At 30.2% G+C, this 14,322-nt stretch overlaps 1 protein-coding gene across 12 annotated transcripts in view; it reads left to right on the forward strand.

Annotated features, from left to right (window-relative positions):
• The window catches only part of LOC134712180 (cilia- and flagella-associated protein 70-like), a 34,149-nt gene that overhangs the window by 697 nt on the left and 19,130 nt on the right, over positions 1-14,322 (forward strand). For 10 of the 12 annotated variants that reach the window (XM_063573467.1, XM_063573470.1, XM_063573474.1 and 7 more), the window contains exons 2-14: positions 994-1,078; positions 1,435-1,627; positions 2,445-2,543; positions 2,754-2,836; positions 3,379-3,555; positions 4,157-4,284; positions 4,937-5,086; positions 5,668-5,752; positions 7,250-7,261; positions 9,601-9,670; positions 10,141-10,202; positions 10,532-10,669; positions 11,474-11,518. In XM_063573467.1, coding sequence (XP_063429537.1) covers positions 1,004-1,078; positions 1,435-1,627; positions 2,445-2,543; positions 2,754-2,836; positions 3,379-3,555; positions 4,157-4,284; positions 4,937-5,086; positions 5,668-5,752; positions 7,250-7,261; positions 9,601-9,670; positions 10,141-10,202; positions 10,532-10,669; positions 11,474-11,518 — 1,317 coding nt within the window. In that variant the 5' untranslated portion in view covers positions 994-1,003. Of the gene's footprint in view, positions 1-993; positions 1,079-1,434; positions 1,628-2,444; positions 2,544-2,753; positions 2,837-3,378; positions 3,556-4,156; positions 4,285-4,936; positions 5,087-5,667; positions 5,753-7,249; positions 7,262-9,600; positions 9,671-10,140; positions 10,203-10,531; positions 10,670-11,473; positions 11,519-13,427; positions 13,488-14,322 lie in introns of all 12 variants that reach the window. The other 2 variants (XM_063573469.1, XM_063573476.1) reach the window with 2 other exon arrangements.

The raw sequence follows: 14,322 nt of genomic DNA on the forward strand, positions 1-14,322 counted from the left end.
TCCATATAAATCGAGAATCAATTTGTTCATTTTTCATTTTGTCTTCATTTATGTAAGTCTTACCTACATGTACCTGCAACGGTTTGTATTCTCATATCTAGACAGTTTTCACATTGTTTATGTAGAAGTACAAATCGATGTTTTTCCTTCATGGTCTAAAATACAACAGAAAAGGGGCATGGCACCATTTTTTTTTCCTAGAAAGGGTAGGGGGCCTAACAAGCCAAAACTTCCTGCTGGAAACACAATTATGCAATTTAGAAATCTGTGCCGATTCATACAAGAATCTGCACAGATTGAACTATTGATTATCATACAACATCAGCAATCACTTTTCCATTAAATTTTTCAGGTATTTTCTTTAATGGCATCAAAATGTTACATACTATCATGTCCAGCCTAAAAAATTGGCTATTTTCTAAAAAAATGTGTTTTCTATTTTCTTGACTTTTAAAATAATCTACATGTTCTTTTTTGAATAATGGATAGATTTTACCGATGTATGGTTATATTTATTGCTAAGAAAATAATAAAGCACTGTGAAAAACATTTATTATAAAACACTAGAAGAAAATAAAGCAAAACCTGCTTTAGAAGAACCGATTTGTTGATCAATTAAGATTGAGAATGAAAATGGGGAATATGTCAAAGAGACAACAACCAGACCAAAGAGCAGATATAACATCCAAAGGCCACAATGGGTCTTCAATGCAGTGAGAAAATCCTTCACATAGATGTGGGCCTCAGCTGTCTCCTAACTAAAAATGTGGACTAGCTCAATGAAAATGGACTTCATACTATACTCCAAAACATATAAATGAACTAAAATTAAAAACACATACAAGACTAACAAAAGCAACATAAATATAATAGCTAGTATGCTCTCATTATATCAATTATAAAGTTGGGTTACTGAACAGTTGCATTTCTTATGTAAACACTCATTGTCTTTTTCAATATCTTTAAACACATATCTGATTTTTTTTTTTATAGAGATATCAAAATGGCAGATGCAGACACCACTGGAAGTAGGCCTCCAGAGCCAATTTCTATAACAGTACACAGAGTAAAAAATCTGGTATGTTTTTTCCTTGAAAAATCTCATGTATATATATTTATGTTGAATTATTATCTTATAAGGAAATGAAAATAACAAAAAGCAGAAAACTCCAGCATGGAAATTAATATTGTATTAATTATACTCATTGCAAATGTATAACATTGAACAAAAATGAACAAAAACCTGCATAAAATATTCAGCAAACAATTTATAGTAAATGTTTACTCCAAATCAGATGTTTTGATATCAGTGTCTACAACGATTCAGGTTGAATAAATATACTGAAATTTTTTTAAAAGATTTATTTACTTCCAGTTAAGAACATATAGAGGAAAAAAATATTGCTTAAACAGTTGACATCTTTTACTTTACAGAAAGGGTCCAAAGGTGACAATGTTCAGGTCATGGTTAAAATGGAGTTTGGTGATAAAACATTGCTTACGGGGGACCCACCAAAGGTAGACTGTAGTCCAGATGCACCAGCAGAAATTAACTATACAGAGACAATCAATGTTAATTATGATGATTCCAATGTTCTGGATGAGATAGCACACAAGCCTGTTGTTTGTATGTAGCTTGAATTTAACAGTGTTGCAATTTGACTTCAAAATGATGTAATGTTTTTAAGCAGCTTATAAAATCTCAATAATTGTTGATACACATATATACCTATATAGTAGATAAATATGCTTGATTTAGCCTTGTGATAAAATCTTCAAACTGAAGATGGGCTGACACACTGGAAACTGGCTAGTGACTTAAGATTAATCCTAGATCCCAACATGACAAAAGAGTTTTCCAAATAAATAATATATACTGTGACAATATTTAATGTGTATATTTGTTTTTATGCCCCACCTACGATAGTAGAGGGGCATTATGTTTTCTGGTCTGTGCTTCGTTCGTCCATTCGTTCGTCCCACTTCAGGTTAAAGTTTTTGGTCGAGGTAGTTTTTGATGAAGTTGAAGTCCAATCAATTTGAAACTTAGTACGCATGTTCCCTATGATATGATCTTTCTAATTTTAATGTCAAATTAAAGTATTGACCCCAATTTCATGGTCCCCTGAACAAAGAAAAAGATAGTGTGAAGCTCAGGTTAAAGTTTTTGGTCAAGGTAGTTTTTGATGAAGTTGAAGTCCAATCAACTTGAAACTTAGTACACATGTTAACTATGATATGATCTTTCTAATTTTAATGCCAAATTAAAGTATTGACCCCAATTTCACGGTCCAGTGAACATGTAAAATGATAGTGCGAGTGGGGCATCCGTGTACTCTGGACACATTCTTGTTTTTATTGTGATCTTTATATACGAAAATGCATTTTATGTTTATGTTCTTTAAAAAATGCACAGCCTATGATTTTCCATTTCATTTTTGCAGTGACTGTAATTGAAGTTTTACCAAAAGAGAAGAAGCAGAAAGAAGAAAAGATAACTCCTCTTGGACAAGCCACAGTTGATTTACTGCCTTTACTTAAAGGTGAATATTGAACAAACGAAATTTAGATATCAATTAGGAATGAGATAATATTTAATATAAGTTGAAACAGTCTCCAGAATGATAAGTTCAGTGATTCAAGCTATGCCCCATCTTACTAGTGAACAATAACATGATCACCATGAAAGCAGTTTTAATTAAAAAAAGAAATAAGTACATGTATATAATTCCTTAAATATGTTTTTCTTTCAGGGAAAACAAAAGAAGTATATTCATTGACCATCAACCCATCACCAGGTTCACCATTAGAAAGTATTCCTCCAGAAAATCCAAGGGTAAGTCTTACAACTATTTTAGGCTTCATTCACATTTTGGTTCTCTGAGAAATATGTAAAAGGACTCGTATAAGTTCTTATAAGATGATGGAAATGAAGAAAACTTCATGTGGTAGCTGTAGCTAAAAAAATGTGGTAATTTTGAAGTATTTCAGGCCAAAACACCATAGTATAATAACTATTTGGTGAAAGCTGCAGTTTTTTTGTATTTCTTATTGAATGTAACCTGATGACAATTTTGATGTACATAGCTAGCTATACTGATAATGTGAATAATACTGGTTTTCTTTATCATTTTTGTATTTACCTGTGCCTATTTTACCTTGCTCAGTCTCTCAGTAATTCTTCTGTAACAGATTTGAAATGTCAGGTAAAGGTACTAGTGGTATACCAATATATATGAGAGCAGAATATTGTAAAATAGAAACAGATTGTCAATAAAAATTAAGATGCCTTTCTTTCCAAATTAAAATTTGCTTAACATTTACAATATATCTTGAATCTTTGAATTACGCAATCACATTATTATTTATTTTATCCAGCCAACAATAGATGTGACTATTTGCGTCAATGATAATATGATGGATGTACAAGAGCAAGGAGTAGGTAATTTGATGACTGTTACAGTAGAAACAGTGTATGCACCTCCTGAGTCATGGACAATGGCAGGGACCCAGTATGCTTATGCTACAGCATTACCAGTTCCTGTGGCAGCTGATGTAAGTCAATATACTCTTTTAGGGTTTTATACTATTATCGACTTTATTGGGTAAAGGGTGAAAAGAGAGAAAATTGAAATTATCCCTTAATTCATTATTACCATTCACAATAATTCTAGAACTTTTGTATATCATTACCTCAAAAGGTACTGTGGATTCATTATTATTTGTTAGGTATTTATTTCTGTTGGTTTTGTAGGTATAAAAGTATTCAGAAGAATAAACTTTGGCTATATCCTTGACCAAATCAAATATTGAAGGAAATACTTTTTTGGTTTGTTTCAATCCTCAAAATTGGTACAAGCAAAAATAATAGAATTTACAGCATAAAATAAAACTGAGAAAGGAAGTATGTTTTACTAAACTTTTAAATGTCGAGAAAGATTACATACCTAATATTGAGCAACACATTGGATATGGGGTGGATGAACACTTGGAAATATTATAAAAAGGTGAAGTATTTATTTACAGTTGGTAACCAGTAAAGCTTTATAGTGTAAGGACTAATAATGTTTAAGCCAATGAAATCTTCATTGATGATTTGGAAAAAAATCTTACCATTTATCTTTTGTATTTATGACTTGTTTATTTTTATTTTTAGAAAGAAGTACCCGTTGTATTTGCTAGTGGTCAACTGAAACCTGGTACTGAAAAAGAAGTGCCAAACAAGCAGAAGAAATGGGCATCTCCTGGTTCTGCACAAGGGAATGCTGTTTACATTCCAGAAAGGTAAGTCCATTTGGTATAACAATATAGCATTGGATCATCATACTTGTTCAAACCTACCTGAGATTGGATCATCATTCTTGTTCAAACCTACCTGAGATTGGATCATCATACTTGTTCAAACCTACCTGAGATTGGATCATCATACTTGTTCAAACCTACCTGAGATTGGATCATCATACTTGTTCAAACCTACCTGAGATTGGATCATCATACTTGTTCAAACCTACCTGAGATTGGATCATCATTCTTGTTCAAACCTACCTGAGATAGGATCATCATACTTGTTCAAACCTACCTGAGATTGGATCATCATACTTTTTCAAACCTATCTGAGATTGGATCTTCATACTTGTTTAAACCTACCTGAGATTACTCCTGGTTTTTGATGGGATCTTGTTGCTCAGTTTTTACATTTTCTATGTAGTATTTTGTGGATTAATATTTGTTTTTTCCTTCTGTTTTTTTTTTTTATCACAATGGCTTTGTCAGTGTTTCTTCCACTTATGATTTTTACTTTCCATTAGGAGTCTTCTGTTTCGTTTTGTTTGTATTTTCATACATTTGTCCTACAGTAAAATTATTTCTATTGAAAACATAAGTCAAATCTAGCATTTTTTATTTGATAAAACCTGACATTCATTTCTCGTTATAGTTTTATACCAAGTGACCCTGTGGAAGATGAGGATGGTGATCTCCGTGGAAAAGAAGAACGAGAACACAGACACTCGGCTGAAACAGAAAAGTTACGTGTCACATGGAATACAGAAAGAAGATGTTTTATGGATATTGCTGCAGAAAAAAGGTGAACACTTGTTTTGTTAATAGCTTAACCTAAAGTATCCAAACATATGAAACCAAACTCAGACAAAATTGACCCAAGATAGTTTTAACTATTAGAGTTATGTCCCCTTTGGTTATATTGTTCCTCAAGAACTTTTTTAAAAGTACTCAAAGACCCTTGGCTTTGAAATTATGTTATATGAGTATTCCTGATTAAGGTAAATCCAGAAAAAACACTTCAGACACACCAAATTTATAAAATTTTATTTGTATTGATAAAGAGTGTTCATTGGTAAATTCATCTGTTCTGTAAAAATGAAAACTGGACTTTTGCAGTTTTGAAAGTTGCTTTTAATTTTGTCAGTTTTCTCATTGTTTTTTTTAAGCATTTTAATTTATCCAACATTATGTATTTTATAAAGCTTATTTTAATATTATAATGTACAAGGACACTTTACCTATCTTATTAGCTTATTTTTCTTCACAACTAAACATTTGGAAATTGAAGTTGACCATTTTGTCAAGGAATGTTTGTCTTCAGCTAGTTTTTTTTGCATTGCAGATGTATTGCTTTAAACTTAATGTTTTTTCTCCTTGTAATAGTTTTCAGGATAAGATTGCTAAATGTCGTTACTGGCCAGTAGAAGTTATGAGGTTGCCTCAACCAGCAGCAGCTAAAGGGAAAAAGGTACAGTATTATTCTTTTCTTTCAAGATACATCTGGACAAGTTCAGTTAATTGGAGTGATTGAATATAATGGTAAAATGAAATAAAATATACTAATTATGTCAGCCTTCTTATAAATGCAGTTAATTTAGGCTTTTCTCATATGCTAAATCATTAATAAATTGTTATTAAATGTTACTTTAATATGTTTCATTGGACTTTTTTCTAATTTTTCATATAAACAGTTTTAACCTTACAAAAGGAGATGAGAAACCAAAGAAAATACTATAATATATGTTTCATAACTTTAAAAAATTGTTAGTAACACAATTAAAAGTAAAACTTTCTTGCAAGTTGCAACTACTGATTTATAAAAAATATTTAAGAATTCTAATTCAATAGCAGTAAAAAAAATCTTGCAGAATAATTCAAGTCAAGCATTTAAACAGGTATTTAGTTGTTTGAAAAGCCAACAAATATACTGGCTATAATAATGTATCTTTGCTGAGAATTTGAAATGTATCGAAACAATTGTTGCTTTCATATACAAAGTTACTCCTTGAAGGATTTTACCTAGTCTTCAATTAAAAGTAACTTAAATTATTTACTGAATAAACTGCATAAGCATCCATATACCAATTTGATAAGATGGTTTGAATATGTTAACTCAGATAAACTCTCAATTCTGCATGGAACAAGAGGATTAGCGCCGAAATCTATTAAATGCCACATATGCATATGTAAATTGGTCTTACATATGAAATAAGGCCTTGACCATATTTAATGCTGTTTTTTTGTTTGATTTCTGTTTGTATATTCATGGAATGTAGGAAAAGTTTGAGCCAACAAATCTTGATTTTTTTCTCATTTTAATTTTTAAATTTTTAAATAAATATATTATTCATCATACAGGCAAACCTGCTATAAAGATCACTTCTATTTAACCTGTATTTTCTGGTCACTGCCTTCTTGTCTTGCTGAAGTGATAGTTGTGCATTTTGAACATCAGTTCAAACATCACCCTTCTTATTAGGTCAGTTTTCTCTTGTCCCGAGGGTGACTTATATATACAGGTTTGACTATATATTTTAATAAAATTACTTTTCTAAATGATTGAGATATATTTTAAAAATGCAAAAAATTGAAAGTTTTAGTAGTAAAAATGTGGAACTGATTTGTAACCTCTTTGAAAAAACATTTGATTTTAAGCTCCAACTGACGTTCAAAATCATCAGCGGACATGTATTAAGAAATTGAATTATTATAGCTCTGCTATTTAATGAAGTACAATATTATTTGTTATTGATAATTTCATATATTTTCATATCACAATTTGTAAACAGTAGAATGATTTCCTCCAGAACAAATCTTGCTTTAGAAATTAAGTCAAGTGTTATAAATTAAATACTGTATCTGAAAGGGGGAGTAACTAGTATATGACAGCATCAAAATTATAATATAAATAGAATGACACGTCCTGGTTATAGAATATAAATTGATATATCACTTTACTGTACAGGGTGCACAGACAGTAAGTACCGAACATTTTATCTCCCATTATTATGTCATGTGATCAGCAATGATTTAGTTGAGCAACAGAGAATTTTTAGTTATTTCTAAGATGTAACCTTCCCGTAGATAAAATATTATGTGGTATCCTTTATGTTTTTGAACATTTAATTTTATTCCACAGTTATGATATATTTTTTTCCCAACAATTACCTTATATGATTTGAATTTACCCATGATTTGTAATTTAAATCTAGATTCCAATGTATGTATTTAAAAACCTTTAATATTAGATTTTTTTCATCAATTTCTTTTATGGTTGCATTTGAAATTTAAAAAATCCTCCAATTTTAATCTAATTTCATTTCTTATTATATTGTTGATCACTTTTGAACAGAAGTAATGAGACACTTTTCTTTTAAATCTGCACCAATTAAACAGAGATTGTACTTAAACAGTTATCTAACATGCAAAACAATATATCACACTAGTAGATTCTTTAGAGGGATAACAATAAGCAAGATTAAAAAAAAGCTAGACTGGTGTTGCAATAAGCTTCATATAAACATTATATCTAGGTTTGCATAGGAACTGGTTTTGTTTTGGATCGTCTGTAGTCCTTATATAAGGTTTGAAAAAGGGATATTTAAGACTTTTTTTAAAATTTTGAACATTGTAAGAGCAGACACAGGACCAATGTTCTATTTTGATTCATTGGTTAATATTATAAATTTATATTAGATTTATTTTTTTATCTATAATGCATAAACAGACTTCGATTGGGAAATACAAGGTTTGTTTATATGGTACAATATAAAAAATATGATTGTTAAAGTGTAGATATATTTTATGTTGTCTGATGCTACAATTTTTAGTGAATTAGGCATTTAAAAAAAATCACTGTTTAGGAATGCATGGTCTTGAATTAAAGTTTAAGTTTTATGCAAACCCAAAGATGGTCAGAATGTGTCCTTGGCTGGACATATCTGTCTTCATATAAGATACAAAACACTGCCCAAAAGTCAGTGATTTTGTGCGATCACAATATTTATTAAAAAAAAATGTACAAAATTGAAAAATTTAGTTCATTTATAAAACCTCATCTTTTAACTTGACAAGAATGATAAATAATAAATTAATAAGATTTAAAGATGTCTTATCAAAATCAAGAGTACTTGCTATTGAAAATGTTGATAGGCTTGCTCAATTGTTTGAGTAAGACATGCTTTCAATAGTACATATAAGACAAAGGAACTCCTTGTTCATGAAATGACTTGTTCCGTCACCATTCTTTAAACACATGTTATGTTATACTGCATGATGAATGGGGGCTAACAAAATTTTTTTTCTGTGGTTTCACCGGCAGCTAAATTTTTTTTTATGTACCTCAGACAACATTGTTGGTAAACATGGACTTATTTGTAGCATGAACACAATTATAGTATACTACACTATTTTTGATTATTTTTAAGTTACCTGTACCAGTATGTATTCTACTACACTTAAAAGGGGGAGGTATTTTTATAGATGGTTTTTGGAGTGGTAGAAGACCTTTTTTTGTGTAGAAATTTTGGGAATATATTGTAGTTATCAGAGAGTAAATTGTTTTATATTAAGAAAATTCTTTCCATTTAAAATTGCATTCTTGCATATATATTTTTTTCGTATGACAAAATTATAGTTAGCCCTATGAACATTTTTTTCATATACATGTATATATAACCAAACAACTTCAATTGACTGTAGCAATCTGTAGGGTCACCAAATTATTAATACTGTAAAGTGGAGAAATTTGGCAAGATATTTATTTTTGCTAATTTCACAATAACAATCACCAAATGTTAATTTGAACCCAATAAGATTAGAAAAACGGACTATTTATTGCCAACAGGTTTGTTCCTTGAAATCATTAAATCTAAACACAACACTTTGCAGTAAAGTTATATTACTGTTTATTCTAAATAGATATGCACATTAATAGACTGAGCACGTTCATTTAAATATTGCACTTGTAGAGATATATATTTGAAAATATTTATTATAAATTCATATAAAGATCCTGATTTTAGACTGAACAATATTTGATAAGTATTGATGTTACCCACTTCTGTAAATATTTTCTAAAACTATCCACCTTGTAAATTACTTATTTATGTGACTGTTTTTACTTCTGAAATGAAAGAAATTATTTTCACTTATTGATGAAATAAATAACTTAAATACACATAATATGTAAAAAAAACCATTTTCCAGTTAGTGGTTTTAAAATACTGAAGTAATGGAAATAAGCAAAAGTTATGTATAGTACCAGTGAATTGATAGATATGTAATTCTTTCACTTACTATAATGTTTGTTTGTAGGATGATGAGGGGGCCATAAGTTACCATGGTGTTGCCTTTGTTAACCTTGCCCCACTGTTGTATCCAGGAGGTAATGTTTTGTCAACTTTTCTGCTTTGTTTGATTCTTTGCTCATTTATAATGTTATTTCACAATTTAAAAAAAAATCCTCTATTAACAAGATCTTCATTGTGTACAGTTTAAAAATTGATGAAAAATATTATTGAAAAAAAAACCACATTAAAAGGAAACGGCAAAGTAATTGAACTTCAATTTTAACATAGATGTGTTGCCTGACCTTTGTATTTTTAAATGAAAACAACATAAAACATTGCACAGCAATTAAGTTTCTGCATGTGAATGATGTACCAACAAAATTATATAAATTTGGGATCATTTTCCAGTATAAAAATAGCAGATGTTGTATTATTGACAATGAAACATTATCCATCAGAGTCCAAATGACATGGATGTAAGCAACTTAACATGCAAGAAATTAATTCAACATATGGGTTAAAAAAAGCACATTGTGATCCTTCACCATTTTTTTTTATATTTCAGTAAAGAGAATAAGAGGAGCCTACAAAGTCCATGCATACACAGACCATGCTATGCACGAAAAGGTAATAAGATCGTACACTGAGCAGGGTTTTTCATTTCATTTATAATAAGTGTGTTGTTGATAAAATAGATTTGAGAAAGTTTGTGTATCACAAATATGACAATTCAGAGGCTCAAAGTTCATCAATTATATAAAAAGGCATACATATGTAAAATTTAAAAGGATAGTTTTCTTTGAATACCGTTTCCAGGTAAATATTGGTTTCTTCTTGTAAAGTGCAATTTCTGTTTTCTTCAACTAAAGAGCTAAGTCTACTTATCAAAACTGTTGTCATTTACCGATTAGAAATATACTTGTTAAAGTAATGCCTTTTTAATCTACATAAAACAGACGAAAAGGAAGACTGGTTATGGTGAGGAAGCAGGGCGGATTGCCTTTAACATTCTAAACAGGAACAGTGCCTCTCCTTTCCCTAAGAAGCCTGGTAAAGACAAGGATGATAAGAAGGACAAAGATGTTAAGAAGGGGGTAGGTGTTACATATAGCTAAGAAAAAATGAAAAAAGCGTGGACAAAATTTTGTGTTATGAATTCGAATGATTTTTTTTGGCAATTAACTGCTAGACCCATGCAAATCAGTTATGTTCTGTATGTGAAATATAATGATGTCTTTAAAAAAAAATATTATAGAAACTGGCAGCAAGAAAGAATCTCATTGGTTCCTCAGATTTAGTTTGAATTTTTTGGTCAGGTCTGTTTGATAAAATTGTTAAATATTTTAAGTTAGTTTTGTAAGGGTGCAAAACTCTTTTGAACAATGTGAGTATTTCTTTAGTCACTGTCCTTTCTTCGTACCACAAAGATATAGACTAATGACTATGTTTACAGATGATGACATTGATTCCCACCCTAATGAAAAGTTGTACACCTACACTAGTACTCCCTAAGAGTAATTCATTCCACTCTGAGGTATTCAATATCATATTAGGGAGAAAGTTGGAGGTGTATTTTTGGTTATAAAAGGTTTAGAGGATAATGTTAATTTAATGTGTAGAAATAGAATATTTCATTTTTAATGTTATATTGTTCTTATTTTTTCTTTGCTTACAGTAAAATTATTAATGGGTATTTGGTGGTTTTTAGGTTTCTTAAAGTAGTTATTAAACAAATTTATTGTATCAACTGCAATGAAAGTTGTAAAGTAACTAATTATGAATCATTTATTATTTAGATTGAAAAGTTTTAGTTAGTGGAATAATTTGTTTAAGTAGTTAAGTTATTCTTTCTAATCATGCTCGGATGGTTAGGTAAATTTCTAAATAATCAATTACAGAGATCAGGTAGTATTTTACATCATGGCTCAGCAGTGCCTCATGAGGTTAGTCAATGGATAAAAGGAAGATTTTGCTTTAGGTTTAGGTCTGCTTGATCATAAAGAATAATAGAAAGATAAAGCATACGGTTTAGGTCTGCTTGTGTTGATTCCTATAGAGAATGAAACAAATATTTAGTTTTAAGGTTTTCGTCTGCATGTTTTAATCATAAAATGTAAATAAAAGATTGAGCATAGGTTTAGGTCGGCTAGTTTTACAAGATAGTCATAGTGCTAGGTTTGGAATTGCTTGTTTGAAAGGTTTACCCTACCTTAAGGTTATGGTTTAAACTGTATAAAGGTGCTAATCTGAAGAAAGATTTGTCATTTCCATATTTAGTAGCTAGCATCTTAATCATAAAAAATGTATGTCATGCATCAGATAAATATTGGAGCATGATGAGCTGTCTGCTTAGTTTTAATTTTTACATGTGTAAGCATGGTTTTCTGTAAATGAATGGTGCAATACATGTTTCAAATATCATACAAAGACTTCTACTTTATTCAGTGACAAATAAGATATTACATTCTTAGTAAACTTTTACAGACTGACATCAAAACACTAAAAGAGGTTGTTTTTCAGTTATAAGGAACACAAGTTTAATCTTACCAAAGCCATCTTGCATCTCCAGTTTCTGTTTTCTCCATATTTTAAGTATATCTTCTCAAAATAATTGGTTAAATGAAACTAAATTTATGGATAATATATATATATTTTAAGGTGCACAATTTAAGTTTTGTAATTGGCTCAATTTAGATTTAAAAAATGGTCTAGATTATGATCGTTGTGTTTCCAATTTGATCTGCTTAAAAAATACCATGGTTGCATCTTTTCTGACTTTATTGCTATGATTATTTAGAGTCTTCGGAATTTTTATTTATTTCATGTTGATAGTAGCTATGATGCTGCACTGGTTTTTGTTGAACCCTATGGGAAATCATATTTTCAATTTCTTAAAATTTGCTCTGCCAGTCTGAAAGATATTGGAAGGAAAATATGTGGAAGTCCTATGCATAAAATCCTTATTCAGTTTCTATGAAAAAAGACCTGAACTTTGAACACCATCTCTATTTAATACCTACATTTTATGCATTGGAATATGCTCATCATTTTAATCATCATTAAAGATTTGTAAATAAGTGAAATTGTCATAAACTAATCCACATCAGTGCTGACATTTGTTTACTGTTATGTTTAGAGACTATCTTCAATGGGTTCTTCCATGGGCTCTACCTCTAGAATGGGTCCCTCTCGGACAGGACCATCTAGAAGTGGTTCAGCAATACGTGCTAATCAAACCTCTCAGTCAAAACCAACTTTAATGATTTTATCTATACCAGAAGATGATGACTTTGATAATGTTGGACCAATGCCTTCTAATAATTATGGTCCATTACTAACTCCTACTATATCATCACGCATGGGTTCATCACGATTGGCTGGACGTCGGGTTTGTTTTACACAATACCTGCTGTACCTTTGTTTGTTACTATATTCCTACAGTACGTTTAAAGGGATGGGAAATTAAATGAGATTAAGTAAAGAGGCCTAATGAATCTAGATAAGTTGTAATCATTTTTGGTTAAATTGTGTTGGAATAGTTTATTAAGACGATATTATTGAAATATTTTGGAAATTTGGAATTGCTGAATTATAAGTAATCTGGGGCGCACTTCCTTTATAAATTGTGTTGTTTTCATTATTTTGGTATCACACATTTATGGACACATTGCACTTCAGTTTGTTTGTAAAATAAATTTTAGATTCCATCACTTAACACTGATGCATTATCTGCAGAAATGCAGAATGGGTTCCAAGAAACAAAATTCATTTATCACTGGTTACATTTAAACTAAGTCTGTTGCATGATAAGTTGTATTGCATGACATTTGTATCACACAGTCATCTTTACAGAGATCAATGAGTACAACACAGCAGGCTCCGCCTCCACCTTCCAGCCAAACACCAGCTGAGGTCAGCCTTGAGTGACATCCACACAATCCCACCCTATATTTTTAATTCACCAATCACATTACAATGTTTTAATATCACTATGTCACATATGATTGAGAGTGTGTTTGCTATATTTTTAACCAACAATGTGTCTAATGCTTTGATGTGCAAAAAGTATTTTTAGCAAATAATTTAGTTTATATTATACATAGTTTCAGCCTGCTTCATTTTGTATATGTTAAGAATTGTTAATGTGATGTTAGTTGTTTCTAAGGCTTTAATTTAAACTGAGTGAAACAATTGGCCAAAGGGTTGACAATTCTTAATTTCTAAAGAAAATACAGCCATTAACTTTTTTATTATGTTTTTTATAGACCCTTTTACGTTATACTGCATAAAAAATGGTACTTTTTGTATACTTATAGATTATCATTGGTCATCTCAACGAGATTGATTTTCTAGCTTGAGCTGAATGGTGAAAGTGTGAAAGCAATCGAGTTGATATGACCAATGATAATCTGTTTATCCCTATTTTACCTATGACAACGTTGTTAATTTCCTCAAACCATCCTCAAAAATGTTCATTATATCAATATCCATTTAGACAGTACAAGACAAGACGAGAGTTGTGATTATAAAAGTTTGAATATTTCAGAAAATAATAAATTTATCCAAACTAAATATACGAATACGAATATCAATATTACATGTGAAAAAATTATTAAATTTGTTTTTAAACCTCTGTCAGATTTCAAGAATGGGATTGTTTAATGAGGTAAAGATCTTTCAATTTACTAGAAACTGCAACCATATTTCCCTTATAAAAATACCTAGGACTTACAATATTGTGTCTTGT

Source organism: Mytilus trossulus, chromosome 3 (assembly GCF_036588685.1).
Source record: "Mytilus trossulus isolate FHL-02 chromosome 3, PNRI_Mtr1.1.1.hap1, whole genome shotgun sequence".
NCBI classification, from domain to species: domain Eukaryota; kingdom Metazoa; phylum Mollusca; class Bivalvia; order Mytilida; family Mytilidae; genus Mytilus; species Mytilus trossulus.